This window comes from Leucopleurus acutus (genome assembly GCF_964270905.1).
Source record: "Leucopleurus acutus genome assembly, chromosome: 6".
In the NCBI taxonomy this organism is placed as follows: Eukaryota; Metazoa; Chordata; class Mammalia; order Artiodactyla; family Delphinidae; genus Leucopleurus; species Leucopleurus acutus.
The window spans coordinates 25,327,925-25,352,022 of record NC_139149.1 but is presented as its reverse complement, the minus strand read 5'-3'; the positions used below and the strand labels follow the sequence as shown (position 1 = coordinate 25,352,022).

Here is a 24,098-nt window from a genome sequence, read left to right as displayed (position 1 = left end):
TCTCAATTAAGAGTCAAAATAGCTTGGTGATTCTGTATTTCCCCAAATTCCTAAAGAGTATGAATTATCTTTATATCATGGTGATATACATAATGCCAAAAGATATTTATACATGTGCATATAGAGGCCAACAACATCTTAGCCCTAAGAAACTAAAATGTTTCTGGTGTACTTTAAATATTTTAATCTTATTCTAACTCAGTAATGAAAACATATATAACAAAATTATGGTACTCTAGAAGCAATGTAAACCTTATAAATTTAATTTTTACCTGGGATTGTTTTTTAATGTATTTACTAAAAATTCATGTAGATCTATGCCAGTTGAATCAGTGTATTCTTGACTGGAATCTAAAAAACAACAACACAAAAACCCAGTATAAAGTTGTTTGAAACAAATCCCTTTCCCTTTACACATGATGTATATTAAAATAAAATGAGATGCCCCACATTGAAAAAAAACTGACAAAGTAGGAAAATGGAATTTATGATGAATTCAGATGACCACAATTTTGCTACTCCCATATAATGAGCATGACACGGATTTACGTAACTGTATGTCTATGTACATTCTTAAAAAAATTTATCTCTCAAATGTGCCAGTTTAATTTGTTCTGAATTCTTAAAGATCCTTTTATATACTCACCACAATCCTCATATTCAAAAATGTCTCAAGCAAAAAATCAGAATGATTTAGACAATTAACTACGTTTGAAGCAAATTGAGTCTGCTTAGTTCACTTACAAATATAAGTGCAGGCAATAATTTGGAGATAGGCAGGAACTGTAGCTCTGAAAGAATATTTAATTAGATTTGATCGGGTCTATCACAAAAAGCTCGCTTTCAAAATGTTTCTTTACAAACATTCATGTTTATTTCTTCCCCTTAAATGTAATAGCCTTATGCTGTTTATAAAACTGGTCAACATAACTGGGTCTATAAATTTAAAAAGCATTTTTATAGACTTGTAATGATATATGATGAAGTCCCTTAAAATTTATTATAAAAGATAAACATTCTAGGTTTCCAAGAATATTCTTACTGGATACTGAACATTTTGGCATCAGCTCTCTGTATCATAAGGAATTAAAAAAAAATAATATTTTTAGTGGAATCAGTATTCAAATTATAGTGATTCCATTATTTCAATACAAGAGACAGACCAAAAAGTGATCATGACAGTTATCTTCCTTGGTGACTTTTGCATGTGTTGCAGTTTTTTGGCTAAAGCATCTTACTGATGTTCAGCAGAACTGCCTTATGCCATTTTGCCCAGAACAGTATCATCCCTTCGGTCTGTTCGAGATCATTTTTAATAGAAATACACTATGTAAAATTATTCAAGGGGTAAAGGATGGAATTATCGACAGTAAAACTAAAATTTTGTTTAAAAAACACAGAAATAAATTGCAAACCTCTTGATAACATTTTTCTGGGCAACTTATCACTGGCTTTTTCTTTTTCTGCTTCATCTTTTGAGGGCTTCTCCTCTTTTTCAAATGATTGTGTTAACTGGATCTGAATTTTCTCCTGTTGGAAGGTAAAATCAGTTATTAAGTGAAAATATAAAGTGATTCAGTTAATACCTCACATTTGTATTTTTTTGAGTAATACAAAATTGTATGGAGAAAAAGATTTTTATTTTATCCAATTAGATTCTTCAAACTAGAATACAAGTTAAAATATTTTTACTGTTTTAATCAACTCTTGATAAAAAAATGTTAAAATTAAGGCTTTGAGTTGAATCTATCAATTGAAACATATTCTGAAAATTATCTTAGAGAAAATAAATGTTTTTTTAAGAATAGTTTAAATGAATCTACTTGTAAAACCCTTGGAGGACAGAACAGGTCTTTTTAACCTATTTTTTTTTTGCAGTGGAGATGCCACAGTCAAGCAAAAGTATGACAATTATCATCAATCATGACAATAGGAACATATGAGTCAGGTCAACACTTATCAAAAAATACTTTGAGTGTCAATTATAATCATATTTCTTCATTTTCTTGCCATATAAAACTGTAAATAAAAACTTTCCAAAACCAAATCCCCCACTTTGCTTATTTCCTATTTGAGCCTACTATCACTGTTCCTCCTTCAATCACCACAAAGTTGTTTTAGAAAGATTTCAAACAAAATTGTTTTCCTTAGTGATATGTAATATTTACTTGTAAAGTAATCATATTCTCTAAGACTGAAAAGGAGAACTACGTCTACATTTTATTTTTGAAACAATGTCATTACATGCAATTTCAGAACCCAAAGGAATTACTGGAAATTAATTCATATAGCTCAAATAGATAAAAATCACATAGCTCTGTTTATTCAGGCAAACTTATAAAGAAAGGCAAACTAACTTCCAGACCATTTCTACTAAAGATAAAGGTACAGCCTATATGCAAGCTAAATTACTGTATACAGTTGTTCTTTAGAGGTGAAAAATATTAATCAATTACTTCACTTTTCTAGGTGAGGGTTGGTGGTGACGGTAGGCGCGATAAGTCAATATTGAAGAAGATATAAATTTCAGGAATCTTAAACTTGCAGCCACCAGGACTTCTATTACCCATTTTCTCCCCACATAATTTTTTTCAAAATAGTATTTGGCAGAAGAATTTCAGATCAAATACATACATATTTTTTCCTATGGGGTTGCTGACTGCTATTTTCATCTTTTTTCAACTCTGCTTCCCATTCCATCCCAGTTCAAAGTTGTGCTCAGGATATAGGACAAAAGCTATGCACTGGCAATTTCCACTAAAACGATGAACACCTGCTTTAAGCCCTCCTTTGTCTTGTTTACCAAACCTCATACATTAATCAATGTCATACGTTCATCAACCAGTCATTTTTCTCATTATGACTCATTTTCTAATCCACTTTCCTCATTCTTTTTTAACTGTAAAATAGATATTTAAAAATGAATCCCAGAACTATGCTTCAGAAGTAGAATATTTAGAAGTTCTCCTGACTTACAGCTTCTCTATTGCTGTTACTCAAGGATAATCCATAAAATCCAGGTTGGAAGAAAAGATTTCACATTTACAACTTCACTAAAAGGCACTTATAATGACTATCAGATTTCATTTCCAAATTCTCTTTCTAAAGTCACATATTTTAATTACAGATATTAAACTATTTATCAAGATGAACTGTATTTAAAAATCCAGTATGTATAATGTATTGAGGCTTGTCTTCAGTTGGTACTGAGCCCTTGTTTTCAGTAGCAAATAAACAAGACATATTTTAAATGCCGAAGTCCTTATACACGAACTCTCCTGACTATAAATAACTCAAATGAGAGCAATATCTCCATAGGTAGCTGTAATTCCTTTACTCTTCACTTTGTAATTGACATCATTTATTGAGGTCACTTCCCTCTCATTAGCTGTCATCAGACAGAAATGACATCTCTCTTTTAATTGCCTCTCAACCTTTGGAACAATGAGTTTTATTCCAGATTAATTCCTCAAAAATCACATTCTGAAGCAAGCATTATTAGTTGGAAAGTATCTCTGCCGTCAAGGATTTGATACTAGTACATTTTACAAGAAATAACTTATTTTCCAATTCCCAGTCAGATGCAATTTAGTTAACTCAAGACTGGGAAAAAGACTTTCTATTAAAAAGAATATCTTTTGTTCAGAGAGGGTAATAATAGGTTATTATCCCAAAAGAAAAAGTTAACTGTATCCAAGAGAAATTGAGAAAGACTATATTACGTGGAATAACTGAACTCTGGCATAACCACTTTATTCATTATCCAAATGCTGTAACTCAGCTGTTTTGAACAATATATACATTAATATACAACATATACTCCTTATATTAATTTTTTCACATAAATTTTCACTAGACAAATCTATGCACTACTATAAGAACCCTCTCCCCCCTTCTGCCTCCCACAATAATTTTTCAGATAGGTGAAATGTACCAAATAAAACCAAAGATCATGTCTGTTACAGTTTTTCTCAAAAAAGGCACCTTTTCTGGACTAACAGTCTTACGAATGTCTGACCCTTCTCATTTCCTCTATCTCCTTGGACTAATTATTCCAAGAGGCTAAGATGGTGTAACATTTTGGTCAACAAAACAAAGAAATTAATTTTCAAAAAACATTACATTGCCAACTGCTCCACCCTGAACAGGTGCATTCTTTACTCTGAATGTACAAAAGAACTTTTAAAAATCAAAAGTAAATTTTGAACCCTATGTTGCTTGACACTTGAACGAATTTCAAAGGAAACTGATATTAAGTGCATTGACAATAAATAATCTATCAAAAAAAGTCCTTTTGTTATAATTCAGAGAGAGTTGTAGTGCTTTTAAAAACAGAGCACATTCTAAATATGTGACAACTATCTTCAGTATCTATAGTAGGCTTTTGACGTCACCATCTTCTAAATCAAGGCAAAGCATAACAGTCTTTGCTTGAATTAACAAACGTACAATTAGCATTAAAAAAAAAAAGACATACAACCTGTCATGGCTTTTTTTTTCTTTTCCTTTATTCAGTCATGTGTCTTAACCACAAAATTGCCTCAATTCTTTGGAAACTAATTGTTGGAATACAGAGGGATTTTAGGTTATTCAAACTCTTAAAAAATAGAACAAGCCACAAACAGCCAAAGTTATCACATTGATAAACACTGGTAGAGGGTCCAAAAATAATTATATGTAAATGTCCAAATGCAGAATAAGACAAAGATCAATTCATAACTGAGATTAACAGAAAAGTAAAGTCATAGCATTAAAAAGAATATAAAAAGCAAAAAACCAAACTATTTGCCTCAGCCTTGGTAGTTCTATACTTGGCAAACATAGACAGAAGAGGAATTAGAAATATTAGACAACTATTAGAGCCATGCTAATATGAAAACAGACTTCACCACGCATTCAGGTTAAGTAAAATGATATGTAAGCAGAAGTCTTAGGTAGTCTCCCCTTCACACTCAAGAGGTGTTTGACAAATTTCTAAAAGCCAAAATCAAATTTGGGCAAATTCAAGGGCAAATTTCATCACAATCACATTAACTGGAAGTAGTACTTTAATATAACTTTTCCATAACAACTTATAATTCCCTTAAAGCCATATTCTCAGTTAATTATATGATCTCTAAGTTTTTCCAGTGAGAAATCATTGCACTAAGCCTTAGACTTAGTAGTTTCACTTAGTAAAAACATATATAACACACGTACATGCACATCCAAATTTTATTTAACATTATGAAAAAATTTTCTCCAGGAAGTAGGTTTTTCCATAACTTTAAATAATTAATTTTTTTTCTTTTTTTCTTTTGCTTATTGCTTTTGGTTTTTTTTACCTGGTTCTCCTGTGATATCTCTGCTGTAGGGGGTGGTGGAGATTCTTCACACACTGCAAGGCTCCGAACTAGCTTTAACTTTGAGCTTGACTAAAGAAAAGTATTTAAAATTAACACTACATTCCATAAATCTAGGGCATATCCAAAAGCCCCCTAGAGTTTCTTAAGTTTCTTTATAATAGTTTCTGCCATGTACAGACGTAGGTGAAATGTGCAAGTTAAATATATCATTAAATACCATTAAAACCTTTTGTTATGAGGGAAAACAATAACTGCAGTTTTGAAAATAATAGCAATAGCAAGAATGGGAATAACTCCAATCTCAAAACCCAAAGAATGATGAGAAAGCCATTTTCTCTACAGATGAAGAACCATTAAAGATATAAAAGCAGTGCACAAAAGCGACTAGGCAAGACAAAAAACCCAAATAAAACAAAATAAGCTTTCTGCCCCAAAGAAAATATGACAAAACTAAACTGAATGCAGTGCTCTATGAAAACAAAGATTCATCAAGCATGAAGGCCCTTGGCATGCCAGCACAAAATATTTACTATACCTTAGACCTTTTTCCTGTCTGTCCAAATGACTGCAGTGGCCGCTGAATACACAAGAAAGATTTGTATTAAATTTCATACTGAAACAGAAAGATTGCTTCTTAGTTCATAATCCTAAACCACAGAGAAACTAACTGCACAAAGAATGGAAAACGAGGAAATCAAAGTTGGTTTCAAGTAAAGAAGTACTGATTCCTCCCAAAAGCACACTTGCAGAAGATTCTCTAAAATCCTTCTGTGGGTTGGCATGTCCTTTAAGTGAGCAAATAGCCACAATTTCTGTGTTAATTGAGCTAAATTGAATTTATAAGGTAAATTCTTAGACAGTAGCAAAATAAAATATACTTCTTTGGTATTCTATAACATATTACACTTTAGCCAAGGTGAGGGGGAAAAAAACCCCACAAAGTCCTGAGGAATTTTAAGTGGCTGTGCTCAGCAAAGTTCCAAACTTACTAAGGAGAATGTTTGAAATGCCCATTGAGTCAGAGTACAACCACCTCTCTACTGAGTCTTTTCAGCACTGTACTTCATAGTACACCCCCAGTTTACTAGCAAGGAATCCTACTTGCCTAATCTAGGGTAAGGCAATGAAGCAGAAATGAAGAAAAGTGGGCAAGGTTCTAATATGTATCCTACTTGTCTAATCTAGGATAAGGCAATGAAGCAGAAATGAAGAAAAGTGGGCAAGGTTCTAATATGTATGTTCAGCTTGACCACCAGATCATCAATCACGCAAATAGGGAACCCACTGGGGTGAGTAGCTCTAGTCTGTGATACCAGGCTTTGGCTTGGGAAAGCAGCTGAAGTCCCTGTGAACCGAAGCCAGATAGGTTTTCTTTCCTTCCACCTCCTTCTAATCTACTTGTTTAACACCAACCCCAAACAGTACAAGGTCCAGGTATCTATCATTTATACTCAATGCCAGGGAGCCAGTTTGGTATCAAACATAAAACAAAGTCCTTAATACCTAGATCAGTATGCTTCACATATGAAAAAAAGCCACCATTTCATTCTAACATCCGAAAAAAACTTCCTTGTAGACCAACAGAAATGAGAATCTACAGTACCAGGGTGTTGTCTCCCATTTTGAGGCCAAAGTTCTTGAGATAAGAAGCACTATATTCTTGGGAATTTTGACCCTGGATTATCCAACATTAAAAATCAGCAGTAACAACAACAAAATGAAAATAAAAAAAAGAGAAAAATGATCTTCTGTTTCTTACAGAGAAGAAAATGGTACAGATGCATGAACAAATGCACACGGCATTACTGCCTAAGAGAGCTTTTATATGTTGGTTCTGTCTTCTCTATTTACTCACTTCTTTAATTTAATCAAGAGGATTTCTGTTACTTGCAACTAAAAACAGAATTAAAAGAAGTTATGTTACATAGAGTAAGGCTTTACAGGAAAAAAAAAACCCGAGAAAAGTCAACAGATGAATACGAGCAAAATGCACATGACTAAATAAGTTCTAAGGCAGCAGAAAAGAATTTACGATTTACTCCAGTCCTCTGCTTTAATCCCTTATAATTCTACGTATCAAAGGCACAGCACTTTCGCTTAAAAGTTTTTATAAAATAAGAGAGATGATTAACTGACAAGTAAAAGCTGCATTCACATGTAGGACTGGATTTAAATTTCTGGCTTTGCTTCTTACGAATAGGTGACCCTGGTCAAGTTATTTCAGTTTACTTTTACCGGTATAAAAGTTAATATTGTTTGTATTAATTCTCAAGGTTCTTGAAAAGGTTCAGGGAAAGGGTAGATTAAAAAAAAAGGGGGGGGGGTTGGGGGAGGCTGTATATTGTCCCTACAGTAATGTTTTAGAATTTTCAATGACTTACACATGCATTAACCATCTCAGTTTTAATTCATAAGAAAACTTTGATGAAGGAAGATTAAAAAAAGAAAAATCGGGCTTCCCTGGTGGCGCAGTGGTTGGGAGGCTGCCTGCTGATGCAGGGGACGCGGGTTCGTGCCCCGGTCCAGGAGGATCCCACGTGCCGCGGAGCGGCTGGGCCCGTGAGCCATGGCCGCTGAGCCTGCGTGTCCGGAGGCTGTGCTCCGCAACGGGAGAGGCCACAGCGGTGAGAGGCCCACGTACCGAAGGAAAAAAAAAAAAGAAAAAAGAAAAGAAAAATCAAAGAGGGGTAAAATTATCTCACTGTGACTTAGTATGTTCTAAGCTCCTGCTGTAAGCCACTCTGTGCCAGGCACTAGGCCTATAAAGATGAATAAGACACAATTGTTGGTCTCAAGAGCCTTATAGTCCAGTATCAGAGTTACTAAATAGTAAAACAGAACCCAAGATCTTTAGAATCTTAGTCCTGTGTACTTTATATCACACACCTATAAAAAATCTTGCTGTGAGTCAAATACTACTTGTGAGAGAGAGAATTCTAAAGATGGCCTCCTAACAGGCCCCTCCTCTGGTAATTTAATTGAACTCCAATCTAAAGAATGTTGTGAAGGGATTCTGCAGACGTAATTAAAGTCCCAAATCAGTTGATCTTAACATACAGATAATTCAGCTGGGTCTGACCCAATCAAGTGAGCCCTTTAAAAGCTGAGAGCATTCTTCTGTTGGGAGTGGGGCGGCAGATCAGACTCAAAGGGTGAGAAGGACCTGACACTGCACAGCTGGCTTTGAAGATGGAGGGGACAGATGAAGAGGCCTACAGGCAGCCTCCAGGGGCACAGAGTGGCCCTTGGCCGACAGTCAGCCAGGAAACATGGACCTCAGACCTCCAGCTGCAAAACACTGAGGTGCCATTGTTGTCGGAATGAGTGTAAAGACAAATTCTTCCCCAGAGTCTTCAGATAAGGGCCCAGCCTGGACAACCCCTTGGCTTTCAGCCTTGAGAAACCCTAAACAGAACTCAGCTGAGCTCAACTAACTTCTAGTCTGCGAAACTGTGAGCTGATAACTGGGCATTGTTTTAAGCCTCTAAGTTTGCGGTAATATGCGACGACGCAGCAACAGGAAACGAATACACTGCTACGTAAGTAAACTATAAACTGCCAAAGTGGCATTATTCAACAAAAATCACTTATTATTTCATTTCAAACAGCAAAGAACCGAAATTACATAATAAATACCAGAAAATCTACCATACACACATGCACACACAACAACAAAGCAGAGAAAACAAGTTTGGCATTAAATAAGAATAAATTATTTTTTAAATGAATTTAGTTATTTAAAGCATGCCTTTCACTTTTCTAGCCCCATTTTTTTTTAATTTTTGACCCTGGATTAAGCAGGTTACATATAATTAGATTAAGCAGGTTACATATATTTAGATTTTACCCTAGCCCAAGCCAAGTCTCCTTCTCAATTTTTTTTTTTTACTGTGGAAAAATACACAGGAAATTTACCATCTTAACCATTTTTAAGTGTGCAGTTCAGTAGTATTAAATACATTCATAATGTTGTGTCACCATCAGCACAATCCATAGCCGTAACTCTTTTCATCTCATAAAACTGAAACTCTGTACCCATTAAACATTAACTCCCCATCTCCTCTCATTCCAAGCTCTGGCAACTACCATGCTACTGTCTGTCTCTATGATTTTTTTTAAATTAATTAATTAATTTATTTTTGGCTGTGTTGGGTCTTCGTTTCTGTGCAAGGGCTTTCTCTAGTTGTGGCAAGCGGGGGCCACTCTTCATCGCGCTGCGCGGTCCTCTCACTGTCGCGGTCTCTCTTGCTGTGGAGCACAGGCTCCAGATGCGCAGGCTCAGTAGTTGTGGCTCACGGGCCCAGTTGCTCCGTGGCATGTGGGATCTTCCCAGACCAGGGCTCGAACCCATGTCCGCTGCATTGGCAGGCAGACTCTCAACCACTGAGCCACCAGGGAAGGCCTCAGCATTGACTCTTTTCTTGGAAATACCACATTCTCTCTCTGGAAAAAGTGAACTGTTCCAGTAACTTTCTTCCCGCTGTCTGCGAGGACAAGATCAGCATGTCACTGCTCTCGGGTAATGCTGGACACATAGAAAAATAAGTTACAAAGTATTCCCTGCTCTATAATTTTTTGGTAAAAGTTTGGGAACTATTGGTGTTAGTTCTTCAAATACTTGGTAGAATTCCTCAGATCTAGGGCTCTTCTCTGTCAGGAGATTTTGATTTTTTGATTCAATCTCCTTATTAGTTATATGTCAATTCAGATTTTCTGTTCTTTGTGATTTAGTCTTGGTAGGTTTCGTGTTTCTAGGAATTTGTCTATTTCATTAGGTTATCCAATATGTTGGTTTGCAATTGTTCATAGTACCCTCTTTTAATCCTTTTTATTTTATAGAATAGATAGTAATGTCCATACTTTCTTTTTTTTTTTTTTTGCGGTATGCGGGCCTTTCACTGCTGTGGCCTCTCCAGTTGCGGAGCACAGGCTCCGGATGCGCAAGCTCAGCGGCCATGGCTCACTGGCCCAGCCACTCCGCGGCATGTGGGATCTTCCCGGACCGGGACATGAACCCGTGTCCCCTGCATCAGCAGGCGGACACTCAACCACTGCGCCACCAGGGAAGCCCCATACTTTCATTTTTATTTTAGTAATTTGAGGTTTTCTTTCCTGGGTTCTTTTTTTTTTTCCTCTGGTTCTTTCTTTTTTTCTGGGTTCATCTAGCTAAAGGCTTGTCAATTTTGTTGACCTTTTTGAAAAACCAACTTTTGGTTTCATTAATTTATCTCTATAGTTTTCTTTTCACTTTTAACAGAATTTCATTCATTGTCACAGTAAAAATTTAGCAGCTCCTTTAGCGGACTTTTACTACTTCAGAAAGATCCTAATTAAATTAGAATTTATAAGGCTTAGGGCTAAAGATGCCAATTTATAACTTACATTGTTTGATACTACAGTATAGGACAGGAATTAGGCCAATAAATGGGTTCAGAATATGAAACATCCCTAATATAATTTCAGTTTGAAACTGGTATTAATACACTGTCAGAGCCACTAGCTCCTTGCTTAGAGAAAAACTGAGGTTCAATAATAAATGGTTAAGGTGTAATATTACAATAAACACAGACTGCTTTTTAACATACTGCTCTGTAGATCAACTTCGAGGGCAAAGAAAAACAAACATAACTGATGATTTCAGTACTTTGGTCTTTTGTTTACAATAAAAGAACTTTAAACAAATTTAAAATTTATTTCAGAATATGGATGTGGAAGGATCCTCAAAACATTACCCATGTCTTAATTGCTATCCCAAACCAGAGACCTTTACAATTAATAACAAAAGAAGTAAAAATCTAAATCCATGTAGTCAACTTAATATTAAGGAATAATCTATAAGTTTTGTTTTCTAACATTTCTTTGCTTATCATAATGGCTCTGTCTCTCCTTTTTTTTTTTTTTTTTGGCTGCACCATGCAGCATGCAGGATCTTAATTCCCCAACCAGTGATCAAACTCATGCCACCTCAGTGGAAGCGTGGAGTCCTATCCATTGGACTGCTAGGGAATTCCCCATAATGTCTCTTTTGGTCTAATATTTTCAGTTATCTTCCTTGCCATCTTTGTACTGCTAGGACGAGTTTAGATCTGTTTAAAGTTTATTACGAAAGAAAATAAAGGAAAGAAAAACAAAAGCACTGAAATCATGAACTATGAGATTTACGTATTGCTAAGAAAGAACAGAATAATCTTTATAAGTTGTACTGTGTTTTCATAAAACTAACTACCAATCAATATCACTCAATTAATAGTAAATCTAACTTATTTCAAAAAGAGGATCATTTTTTATTTGTAATTATTATGAACAAAATTAATGATAACAGTTGACACCTTTCAACTAAGGCTCTTAATATACTTTGAAGACCTTACTAATTCTCACTACTTTTCAAGATAATGGTAATTATATTTTTTTAATAATTTTTCTGATGTGGACCATTTTTAAAGTCTTTATTGAATTTGTTATAATGTTGCTTCTGTTTTATGTTTTGGTTTTTTGGCCCCGAGGCATGTGGGATCTTAGCTTCTCAACCAGGGATCGAACCCCCACCCCTTGCATTGGAAGGCGAAGTGTTAACTGCTGGACTGCCAGGGAAGTCCCTAATGGTAATTATTGAGAGAAGATAATAAATTGAAGTGTGAATGTCAGCTAAAGGTCAAGAATAGTAAGAACAAAAAAGGCCAGGCTGATATTTTCCACCGGAATAACAGAAAACAACAAAGTTTTCTGAGTTGACAGAGTGGACTTTTAAAAAACATCAATAAACTGACAAACCACCCCCAATCACTAATTTGTTTGTACCATTTAATGCTCTGGGCAAAAAGGCACAGGATTAAAAACCCAAAGGCTGTGGAATCTAAAATTGATACAAATGAACTTATTTACAAAACAGAAATAGACTCACAGACTTAGAAAAACAAACTTATCGTTACCGAAGGGGAAAGGGTGGGGAGGGATAAATTAGGAGGTTGGGATTAACATATACACACTACTATATATAAAAGAGATAAACAACAAGGACCTACTGCACAGCACACAGAACTCTACTCAATACTCTGCAATAGCCTATATGGGAAAAGAATATGAAACAAAATAGATATCCGTATATGTATAACTAAATCACTTTGCTGTACACCTGAAACTAAACACAACATTATAAATCAACTATACTCCAACAACAACAACAAAAAAAATCCAAAGGCACAGGATTAAACATCTAAGGTAAAGTCCCTGGAGAAAGTCAAGGACTCTGGTTTATAGTTACCCCGTATATTAAATGAAGATAAAGGATCTTACCATCCACCATCCTAACGATGATATATGTGAAAGTTATTGGAGGAAGTAAAAATATTATGTAAAAGCATTCTACATCTGCAAGATGTGGGGAACATCTTCTTTATACATGTCATAATAAAGCACTGTGAAAAGCAAATGTGCTAGCTATCATGTGTATATATCACCCAGGTTCAACAGAAAGAGCACCAAATCATAGACATAATTAGAAAAGTAAAATGTACTATGGGAAGTCAATTTTAAGTTTTAAAAGTTGAACTCATCAAATACTTTTAAAGACAAAAGTACAGTATACAGATAGGGAACTTAATACAAAGAAAAAGTACTGTATTGAAAATTTTGGGAGCTTATGTCAAGAAATAAATTTTACTTTTTTTTAATTACTAAAGAAAAAAAATCTGATGTTGCATGACAATAAAGGGATCAATCTGAGGAAAAATATAGTTGTGCTATTGCTAATAAATAATTAGTAACGATTATGATGATGATTATAAATATCATATTACTAACAGCATCTACCATCTGTTGGGCTTTTACTGTGTAGCAGGTATATTACATACAGCCTTTTATCTTTGAGGAAAAAATAGTTAAGATTTGTATGATTTTACATGGACATAATCTTACTGAGCCCTTTAAAAAGAAACTTCTTTACATGTTTCCTCAATTAAGGAATTTGATGCCCATTAACTTCACTGTTGGAGAAGTGTGGTCTCCCCCCTGAGCTTTTCTGATAACCTTATTAGACTGTCATTGCTTTCCTGTCCCTTACTAGCCCTATCCTCCCCTTTTTAAAGAAATACATTGGAACTAACTTGGGGAATACAAGATGTAAAAGTCGCATATTAATTATCACAGGGCTTGCTATAGAAGCTGAGAATATACTAAACACCTGCTTCAACTGATTCTGTGTATAGAAAATTCACTCATATATATCAGAAGCTGTTCATGCACTCTGGCACATGAGGCCTACTTGTTAACAAAAATCAGTTCTATTATTTCCTCCATAACAAGGGTTACCAACACAATTTGGACTCGCCATCCTACTGTTCAGTAGTTTGTGGGAAGAGGGATCAATGTTTGAACTGCTCCGAAATACGTTTTGGATTGTATTTATAGGTACATGTATACAGATGATCATCCCTAGACAAAGCATTTGTCAAGTAGAAAGATACAATTGTAAAACCATGGGAAAGTTGAGTTTGAACCTTAGAGCATAAGATTCCTAATTTTACATTTCAAATAAATGGCAGAAATAAACACAAGTAATTTACCCTAAATTTAATGTGAAAAATCTATCTCTGAGAAAAATCAAACCACAACGACCACATGATTAAGTTATACAAAGGAAACCAAAGCAAACACTCCCCCCACCCATTTATCCCATGTTAAAGGTTAGTGGTAGTCTAACAAATTAAGATTTTTCTGGATTTAGAAACCTGACACCTCACTACCCCAAACCTTCCAAATATTTAATAATCATACGAAGTCCAACATATCACTCAAGATTTGCAAGAGGAATGGTGTGTGTGTGGCAACAGAAAAATTACTAAGCAAAAACCCTTTGTACAATTATTTGGGACCATATCAACAATTCAGAACAACTCCAAAGCAATTATGTGGGAAAGTGAACTTCTTGACATTAATGCACACATACTGCTTGAATTACTTCTAAAGCATTCTTAAGAAATTCTTAAGAAAGTAATCCTAAAAATTCTCTAAAAGATTATAGTTTCAAATAAAACTGAATAAAAAACACAATTAACATTTCTGAAGAATAGAGAGTCACAGAAGCGAAATTATTTATAGAAGAAATGGTCAAGGAGCTCTATGAGATAATATCTGCTTGGAACCATTCAAGGTGATGCCTAATGTCTGCTGGCCTCTCTCCAGCTTGATGAAATTATTATTATTATTACTTTGGTTTATGCAACTTTATTGAAGAAAAATCAATTAGTAGCAGAGCTATCAGTTTATCACTTATCCATTGACAACTTGCATCATTTACTCAGTGTTATATTAAACAGTGTATTGGAAGATAGATTAACTAATAGCTCCAAGCCTCCTAACAATGTAAATGAAAATTACAAAATGTGTGAGACCCTATTTTGTAATACAAAGAGTGTTTGACTTCCAATTTCCATTCTCTGTAGAACAAGAGCAGGTCATTCCTTTATTGACATGCATAAAACATCACATTTTCCATTCTGCTGATGCTATCAATTCAATACCAATTCTCCAGCCACATCAGTTATGAGCATAAAGTATATCATGTAACCTCAAATCTCTAACAGTGGAAGGTTTAAACAAGAATGGATGCTGCTAGAATAATGCTGCTTCCTTTGATGTGACAACTCGGCTTCCACCTTCCTCCCCGTCAGATGATTCTTCAGCACATTAGAGCAGTGAGGAATGGTTTTAGTCTCATAACAAAGTTAGAATGAAAACACTGGCCACATAATACACATGCTCCATTTTTTTAAAAAAAACTTCTGAATCTTGGGTAACTGTTCTCTTGTAACTACTTTACAGCTTCTAAAAGCAGTTACTGTCCAAAGCTGGAAGAACGTACGTATTCTCAGATGAGCATGTGAATGAATGGAGGGAGGTAAAAACATAAAATGAAAAAAGATGAGGTCTGATGGGGAGCAGCAAGATAAGAAAATCATAAAAGGAACCATAATTTAAAGTTTATTCCAGTTGTAATGAAGGTTATTCTGACTTTAAGGTAGCATCCCATGGCATACTTCTGAGTCCATTCCCGAGACAGCCTGCTGTACTTATCTCTGTCTGTTTTATAGATCCATGCAATCTCTGGCACTAGGGGATCATCTGGGTTTGGATCACATAGCAGTGAACAAATGAAGAACATTTTATGTAAACGTTATCCTTAACAAACAGTAGAAAATCATAAGATTTCTTTACAGTTTTATACTATGACATCGTTTCATTTAAAAATGAGTTTTTCTAAATAAAATATTAAGGGGATGGTCAGGAAATTAAGACTTGGAAATGGATGAAATATATGCTTCCTTAGGAAAACATTTCCATTTCCCTAAGTCACTTTATTTTTTCGGTACGCGGGCCTCTCACTGTTGTGGCCTCTCCCGTTGCGGAGCACAGGCTCCGGACGTGCAGGCTCAGCGGCCATGGCTCACAGGCCCAGCCGTTCCATGGCATGTGGGATCTTCCCAGACCGGGGCACAAACCCATGTTCCCTGCATCAGCAGGCGGACTCTCAAACACTGCGCCACCAGGGAAGCCCCCTAAGTCACTTTAAATATTACTATGCTGAAGAAAGACAACAGACATAAATTATATTCACGGTAGCTGACTTTCAGAATGATAGAGAGGAAAGCAGAGAATATACTGACTAATTCAAAATTCTTAATAGGGAACCTACATTAATTGGTACATACATCTAAAATTTGACTAAAAATAATAGTTGCTATTTAAAATTAAACCTTCAGGCAGTATCTTAGAGGTAACAAAAGAAGATGAAATGCCTAGTAGTATTTTTTTTAAAAAGGCATTTCATAATAGGTAACTCCCTATTAAGTTAAGAGGTAACTGTATATTAACCGGATTATTTTTTCAACAAGACACTCTATTCCCTGTTGATTCTTAAAACAGCTGACTTTATTTTACATTATGCGAAAACAGAATGACAATTTTTTTCTAGTTTTATATACTTCATTCCTAATTTCCATTACTTAAATCTCTTCTCTGTATATTATTCCAACTGTAAGCCCCTTGCCAGACACCTTGCACAGAGGCATCTTGGACTTCAAAATCTCCAAGCAGAGTAAATATACCCACATACAGTAAATTCTTAAACATTTGAGTAAACAACGAATATAGCATTCAGTGGATTAGCATAAAACAAATTCTCATATTCTCCTTGTTCCTCCCCGAGTCGTTATAGTCACCATACTATACGGAATGTGATGTCAGAGACCAGGCCCATTTTTCCTTGCTACACTATGTCCTTGCCATGGAATAGGTTTTCAGTAAGTGTTTGGGGAATGCATGAAATTCTCCTGTAGTATGAACAACTGGGCCATGATTCAAGAATGGTCATCAAAACGTTTTTGTGCTTATTGCCAAGGGCGACACAACAGACATGGTAGGAAATGCAATACAGGCATACCTCATTTTACTGCACTTGGCAGATACTGTGTTTTTACAAACTGAAGGTCTGTGGCAACCCTGCAAGTCTATCGGCACCATTTTTCCGACAGCATTTGCTCACTTTGTCACGTTTTGGTAATTCTCACAATATTTCAAACTCTGTCATTATTATTTTATTTGTCATGGCGACCTGTGATCAGTGATCTTTGATGTTACTACTATAATTGTTTTGGGGTGCATCAAGACGGCAAGCTTAACCAATGTGTGTGTGTTCTCACTGCTCCACCAACTGGCCAGCCGTTCCCGTCTCTCTCCGTCTCTGGCCTCCCAGTTCCCTGAGATACAATAACACTAAAATCAGGCCAGTTAATAATCCTATACTGGCATTTAAGTGTTCAAGTGAAAGGCAGAGTCACACGTCTCTCAGTTTAATTCAAGAGCTAGAAATGATTAAGTTTAGTGAGGAAGGCATATCGAAAGCTGAGACAGACTGAAGGCTAGGGCTGCTGGGCCAAGCAATCAGCCAAGTTGTGAGCACAAGAGAAAAGTTCTTGGAGGAAAGTGCTACTCCAGTGAGCACACCAATGACAGGAAAGTGAAACTGCCTTACTGCTGATACGGAGAGAGTTGTAGTGGTCTGGATAGAAAATCCAAGCAGCCACAACATTCCCTTAAGCCAAAGCCTAATTCAGAGCAAAGCTCTGACGCTCAGCAATTCTGTGAAGGTTGAGAGAGGTGAGGAAGCTGTGGAAGATTAAAGCCAACAGAGGTTGGTTCATGAGGTTGAAGAAAAGAAGCCATCTCCGTAACATAAAAGTGCAAGGTGAAACAGCAAGTGTGATGTAGAAGCTGCAGCAAGTTATCCAGAAGATCTAATAGCCTTCTACTGGAAAAAGATGCCATCTAGGACTTCCATAGCTAGAGAGGAGAAATCAATGCCTGGCTTCAAAGTTTCAAAGGACAGGCTGATTCTCTTGCTAGGGGCTAATGCAGCTGGTGACTTTAAGTTGAAGCCAGTGCTCATTTACCATCCTGAAAATCCTAGGGCCCTTCAGAATTATACTAAACCTACACTGCCTGTGCTCTATCAGTGGAACAACAAAGCCTAGATGATAGCACATCTATTTACAACATGGTTAACTGAATATTTTAATTAAGCCCACTGTTGAGACCTACTGCACGGAAAAAAAGATTCCTTTCAAAATATTGATACTACCACTCACTGACAATGCACCTGGTCACCCAAGAGCTCTGATGGAGATGTACAAGATTCATGTTGTTTTCATGCCTGCTAACACAACATCCCTTCTGCAGCCCATGGATCAATGAGTAATTTCAACTTTCAAGTCTTATTACTTAATAAATACATTTTGTAAGGCTATAGCTGCCACAGACAGTGATTCTTCTGACGGATCTGGGGCAAAGTAAATTGAAAGCCTCTGGAAAGATTCACCATTCTAGGTGCCATTCAGAACACGTGTGATTCATGAGAAGATGTCAAAATATGAACAGTAATAGCAGTTTGGAAGAATTTGATTCCAACCCTCCTGGATGACTTTGAGGGGTTCAAGACTTCAGTGGAGGAAGTAACTGCAGATGCAGTGGAAACAGCAAAGGAACTAGAATTAGGAGTGGAGCCTGAAGACATGAATGAACTGCTGCAATCTTATGATAAAACTTTTAACAGACGAGGAGTTGCTTCCTGTGGGTGAGCAAGGAGAGTGGTTTCTTGAGATGGCATCTACTCCTGGTGAAGATGCTGTGAAAATTATTGAAATGACAACAAAGGATTTAGAATATTTGATAAACTTGGATGATGAAGCAGCAGCCAGGTATGAGAGGATTTGATTCCAATTTTTTTTTTTTTTTTTTGGGGTACGCGGGCCTCTCACTGTTGTGGCCTCTCCCGTTGCGGAGCACAGGCTCTGGACGCGCAGGCTCAGAGGCCACGGCTCATGGGCCCAGCCGCTCCGCGGCCTGTGGGATCCTCCCAGACCGGGGCACGAACCCGTGTCCCCTGCATTGGCAGGCGGACTCTCAACCACTGCACCACCAGGGAAGCCCTAATTCCAATTTTGAAAGAAGTTCTACTGTCAGTAAAATGTTACCAAACATCATTGCATGCTACAGAGAAATGGTTTGTGAAAGGAAGTGTAAATTGATGCAGCAAACTTCATTGTTTTATTTTAAGAAATGGCCACAGTGACCCCAACCTTTAGCAACCACCACCCTGATTAGTCAGCAGCCATCAGCATCTAGGCAAGATGCTCCACCAGCAAAAAGATTATGCTTTGCTGAAGGCTCAGATGATGGTTAGCAGTTTTTTTAGCAATAAAGTATTTTTAATTAAGGTCTGAACCTTAATTAAAAGTTCACTACAAATGAATACATAATGCTATTGCACCCTTAACAGACTACAGTAGAGCATAAACATAACTTTTATATATGCTGGGAAACTTCGTGTGACTTGCTTTATGGTGATGTTTGCTTTACTGCAGTGGTCTGGAAAAGAACCTGCAGTAAGTTCAACGTACGCTATAATCCAAATTAATCGCTTGTTGATAAACGTGACCTGAAAGAGTGAACATTAGGTGTAGAAAAGAAACTAGAAGGAAATCTTTTACTATTTCAATCACAAATGCAATAGAATTTAAGCATTTTCTCTGATCCAATCAGGATACTGGCATTCTGTCATCACTGAGTGTACTGACTGCAGGCATGACAATTTTTTGCAAGTGCTATTACTAAAACTGACTAGAAAAATTATGTTATTCCTCCAAATTTCTTAGATAATTACCACCTTACTATACTGAATCAGTGGGGCCTAAATGCTTTTTTACTGCTGTATGAGTTGCTATCAATTTCTAACACATTGCTGGCATATAATGAAGAATAAAGTTTTTGACTGAATGAAGGAATGAAATAACCTTTAAAAGAACCTTCTTAAATTTTTCTACAAAAATAAGATATAAGTTTTGGCATGTAGCCCTCAAGGTCTTTAGGATGTAGAAAGAATGACAGAATATTTTCTCCAAAAATGAATTCTTTATTCATAGGGTTAAACTGAAACAGAAATGTTTGGCTTCCCTGGTGGCGCAGTGGTTGAGAGTCCGCCTGCCAATGCGGGGCACACAGGTTCGAGCCCTGGGCCGGGAGGATCCCACATGCCGCGGAGCAACTAAGCCCGTGTGCCACAACTACTGAACCTGCACTCTAGAACTTACGAGCCACAACTACTGAAGCCCGCACACTTGGAGCCCGTGCTCCACAGCAGGAGAAGCCACCACAATGAGAAGCCTGCGCACCAGAGAGAGGAGTGGTCTCCGTTCACCGCAACTAGAGAAAAGCCCGCGCGCAGGGTCTTATGCCTCCCTTGAATCCGGGCAGGCTTTACTGACATGTGTCATCAAAAGTCAACAATGGAAGTGACATTCTGAGACTTCGGAGCCTAGGTCAAAAGAAAGCTTGCAGCTCTGCTTGGCTATTGGAACATTCTTCCTGGAACTCTGAGTTGCCCATAATGAGTCTGATTACCTGAGCCTACTGTGCTGGAGGGACCACAGGTAGGTGCTCCCAGTTCCAGCTGAACCTACATTCCAGCCATTCCCACCAAGGGGCCAGATATGTGAGTGAAAGAGTTGTGGACCTTCCAGGCCAGCCCACCTGCCATTTAAATATCAGTGAGGGATCTCTTTTGACGCCTTGTATGAGAGAAGATTCACTCAGCCAAGCCCTTGTGCCAAACCCTGACTCACAAATCATGAGATATTAAAAAACAAAATGTTGTTTTAAAATTGTGAGCTTTGTTTTGTGATCAGCTGTTGTATAGCAATAGATAACAGGAACACTGAGAAGTGAACACTGTGAGTACTACTTGAAACAATTTTTATCTATCTTGAATCTGTGGACCAACTCATCAATTTCTATCCATGCCTAGAATTAAAAGCCTTCTGAGGGGTTAGTTCTAAGTCATCATACATGTGTAGCATCAAAAGCCTCAAGTGACCTTTTCTTCCCCACCAACCTCTTTTCTCAGTCATAGTTGATCAACTGCTTCCCCTAGGGTTGTTTTTGCCAATACAACTCCTGCAGTTTCAATCTCTCTAATTCTAATCTCCTCTAATCTTAGGTTATTTTCGACTCTTACAACACGGATAGGCGCAGAATGGAACGAAAAAGTATAAAGCCACTAAAAAAACATATTGGCCACATACAAATAAAAAGAAATATATTACATGATACAAGCAAATCAAAGAGCTAGACTCAACAAGCTAATCCAGATGACTCCAAAAAACAGCTGGTAGGCGTGTCGCAAAAGGTCAACTTACCCTTTTACAATTCTGAAAGTGAGTTTTGTATGAAAAGTATAATTATATATAGAATATTTAATATTTGTAGCCAGGGGAAAAAATCCTGTTTACCTGCAAATCAATATTGTTGTCAATGCAACGTTCATTCTTCTCTGCCAAAATCTTCCCATAGTTTTCAGATTTGATAAGATTTTCAACTCCGGTTGTATCTTTCACTTCTGCCTCCAAATCCTTCATTGTTTCAGTTTCATTTTTTACAGTAACAGTATCAGACATCCTCATTAGCAAAGGTTATTTTAGAATTCTACAGGGAACTTGAAGCCTTAGCAAGCAAGAAAAAAAAAATTAATTCAGTTTGAAATATTTCTTACATTGAGTTACTGCACAACATTGACTAAGTGCCTTCTATGTTCCAGGAATAATGTAAAATATACACGGATAGAAGCAAAATTCCTGCTTCTAAGGAACTGTAAAATACAGTTTAGTGGCAGACATATTCAAAAATAAAAAATCGTAAAACAATGAGGTAAGGGCTATAATAAGGGTATGAGGTGATTTTGATGCGCACACCACTTGTGAAAATTCCCAAGAAACATTAAAGAATAAGCCCTATTGAGATGTAAGGTAATGGCTGGAGAATTATAAATGCATATTTAGATGACATCAGAAATCTTTTTCTCTGAAGGGATATTATAAGTATTACCCTGTGAAAAAAAATTTTCCTGTCATAGCTTTCATCTAGATTTCTGAAATTTCTAATTTGTTACATTAACCTGCAATTCCAAAAGGAAATAACTTAAAAAATAGACAATAACATTCTATACAAAACACAGTTGTGAATCTTCACTAATAACTGTTCAGCGTTATGAATCAAGCATTGAAAACTCTCCTGACTCATGTGATTCAGGGCCAAACAACACATATGGGCTCTATAGATCAAATATATAAGATGCCAATATATTTCATATCTTTAGTAAGACAACAATGGGGACTTTACACTGAATATCAAATAGGAATGTATCAGATAAAGCTGTCATTTTAGGACATGTGAGAAATGTGAACCTGAACAGCAGAACTTGATGTAAACCACTCCGTTTTTTCTAGCCTTATTGAGATATAATTCATATATAACAATGTGTAAGCCTAAGGAGTACAACGTGATGATCTGATACACTTATATACTGTGAAATGATTAACATAATCCATCACACCACATAATTAAATTTTTGTGTGTGTGGTGAGGACAAAGACAACTTATTTCAAAATGCATCCAAAAAATGTAGATGAATTGATGGAGAGGTAGAGGGATGGATATAGATGGACAGATGCAGGTTAAAGCAAGTAAGATAAAATGTTAACGATAGAATGCAGGGGTGGTTAAATGGCTGTTCACTGTAAAATTCTTTCAACTTCTCCGTATTTCTGAAAATTTCTTAATAAAATCTAGAGGGGGGTGAGAAAACCAGTAGAACTTGTCTTTCCTATATAGAAAATTCAAGAGTTCCTTTCCTGAAAGAATGTTTTGCAACTATGTATCTAAACAGATTTCAGGAATCCATAAATACATCTGAAAAGCTTAAAAAAAAAAAAGTCTTCCTTAATTATATCCACACCAAAGTTAAGTGGTTCATTCTCAAAACAGTAAGGTTACTAAGGCGGGAGGGGGTACTTAAAGTACTCTGGCTCCTTGTTTTTTGTATATAAGATTTTGAAAGAAAAAGTGAGATGTTTTTCTCAAGTGACAAGACAGGTTACCTGATGTGTTCTATGGATTTGGGATTGTGGTGTCCCACAAAAATAAAATAAAATAATCCAAGGTTCTTTCTCACAGTTGTCAGCCAGGATGTCAATTGTCTTGACCAATTTGGAATCTGGCAGGAGGAGTCCCATGTCCTTGTCACCACTGTAGATTCCTGGACTGAAATGGACTGTCTTGGATCAAATATATCATTCCTTTCAGTGGCCTAAAATTCAAACAAAAGAAAACATTATAACAAAATAGCCGAGGGAAATGAAACACTACACAGTAAATTGGAAATGAAAAATATTACTGCTGGTGACTTTATTATTTTCTTGTCCTAAACAAGAGCCAGAACACTTAATTACAACCAATTCTGACATGCATTGGTTTTGTGAGCCTGGGTAAACCATGAGGCCAGCTAGAGAGTTTTGCAGTAAAAGCAGAAGGAAGAAGAAAGCAAGGGAATGTATTAAGAACCAAGTATGTGGTCTGTGTTGTAAGGGAGATATAATTTTCATTTTAAAAGGTTTTCCCAAGATCAGAACCAGGAACACTTGCCTCCAAGAACTATGATTTTTAGAGTTTCTTCCAGACCTACAACTCTATGGACTTAAGACAGTAATTCTGAAAAATAATCACATTCCAGGTTTTTAAAAGTCCAAAAGAACAAAAGCTATGATAAGCCATTTAACATTTTCAAAGAAACGCACATTGCCTATAAAGGGTGGCGTGACTATTTATAAAGACATCCGAAAGACTAAAGCCAAAATTCTCTCAGTGTCATCTGTTTTGAAAGTTAGTTTCATTTAAAACTTTTCTGGTGCAAGTGACTACATCACAGCAAAAAAACACTCTAAAAATCCTATATAGCTCTTCCATCTTCCTTTGACAATTTTGTTGTCAATGAACACAACAGCACAATTTTAAGGTGAAACAACTGAGCATAATGAGGTCCAAGTATCAAGAGATAAAATACTAATACTGCTGAGCATGCATCACAGAAGAAATCACATCTTATACTAACTCTTCAAAAAACAATTTTGAAATGGAATTATTTAGAACCCTGATACAGATACACATTAGTTTTCACATCTCAATGTCACTCTGTTTGACTACAGGATAACAGAAAAGGAGGTATCATAAACAAATGTCAAAACTGTTTTTAACTGACATTGTCAGCTCAATATGACCAAGGTTCTGGGCCACTAAATCAAATGGCTAGGCTTAAAAAAAAAAAAAAATCCACCCAAAACAAACCAAAAAATACTTAAATATAATTTTTGT

General features: G+C 36.3%; 1 protein-coding gene across 4 annotated transcripts in view; it reads right to left on the bottom strand.

The window, feature by feature from the left end:
• R3HDM1 (R3H domain containing 1) overlaps positions 1-22,929 on the bottom strand; it is a 111,990-nt gene extending 89,061 nt beyond the window's left edge. For 3 of the 4 annotated variants that reach the window (XM_082840623.1, XM_082840625.1, XM_082840624.1), the window contains exons 1-4: positions 22,829-22,929; positions 21,185-21,395; positions 1,416-1,530; positions 273-351 (exon numbers count right to left, since the gene is read on the bottom strand). In XM_082840623.1, coding sequence (XP_082696749.1) covers positions 273-351; positions 1,416-1,530; positions 21,185-21,355 — 365 coding nt within the window. In that variant the 5' untranslated portion in view covers positions 21,356-21,395; positions 22,829-22,929. Of the gene's footprint in view, positions 1-272; positions 352-1,415; positions 1,531-5,324; positions 5,415-5,880; positions 5,923-21,184; positions 21,396-22,828 lie in introns of all 4 variants that reach the window. The other variant, XM_082840626.1, reaches the window with a different exon arrangement.
• Between the last annotated feature and the right edge of the window lie 1,169 nt (positions 22,930-24,098).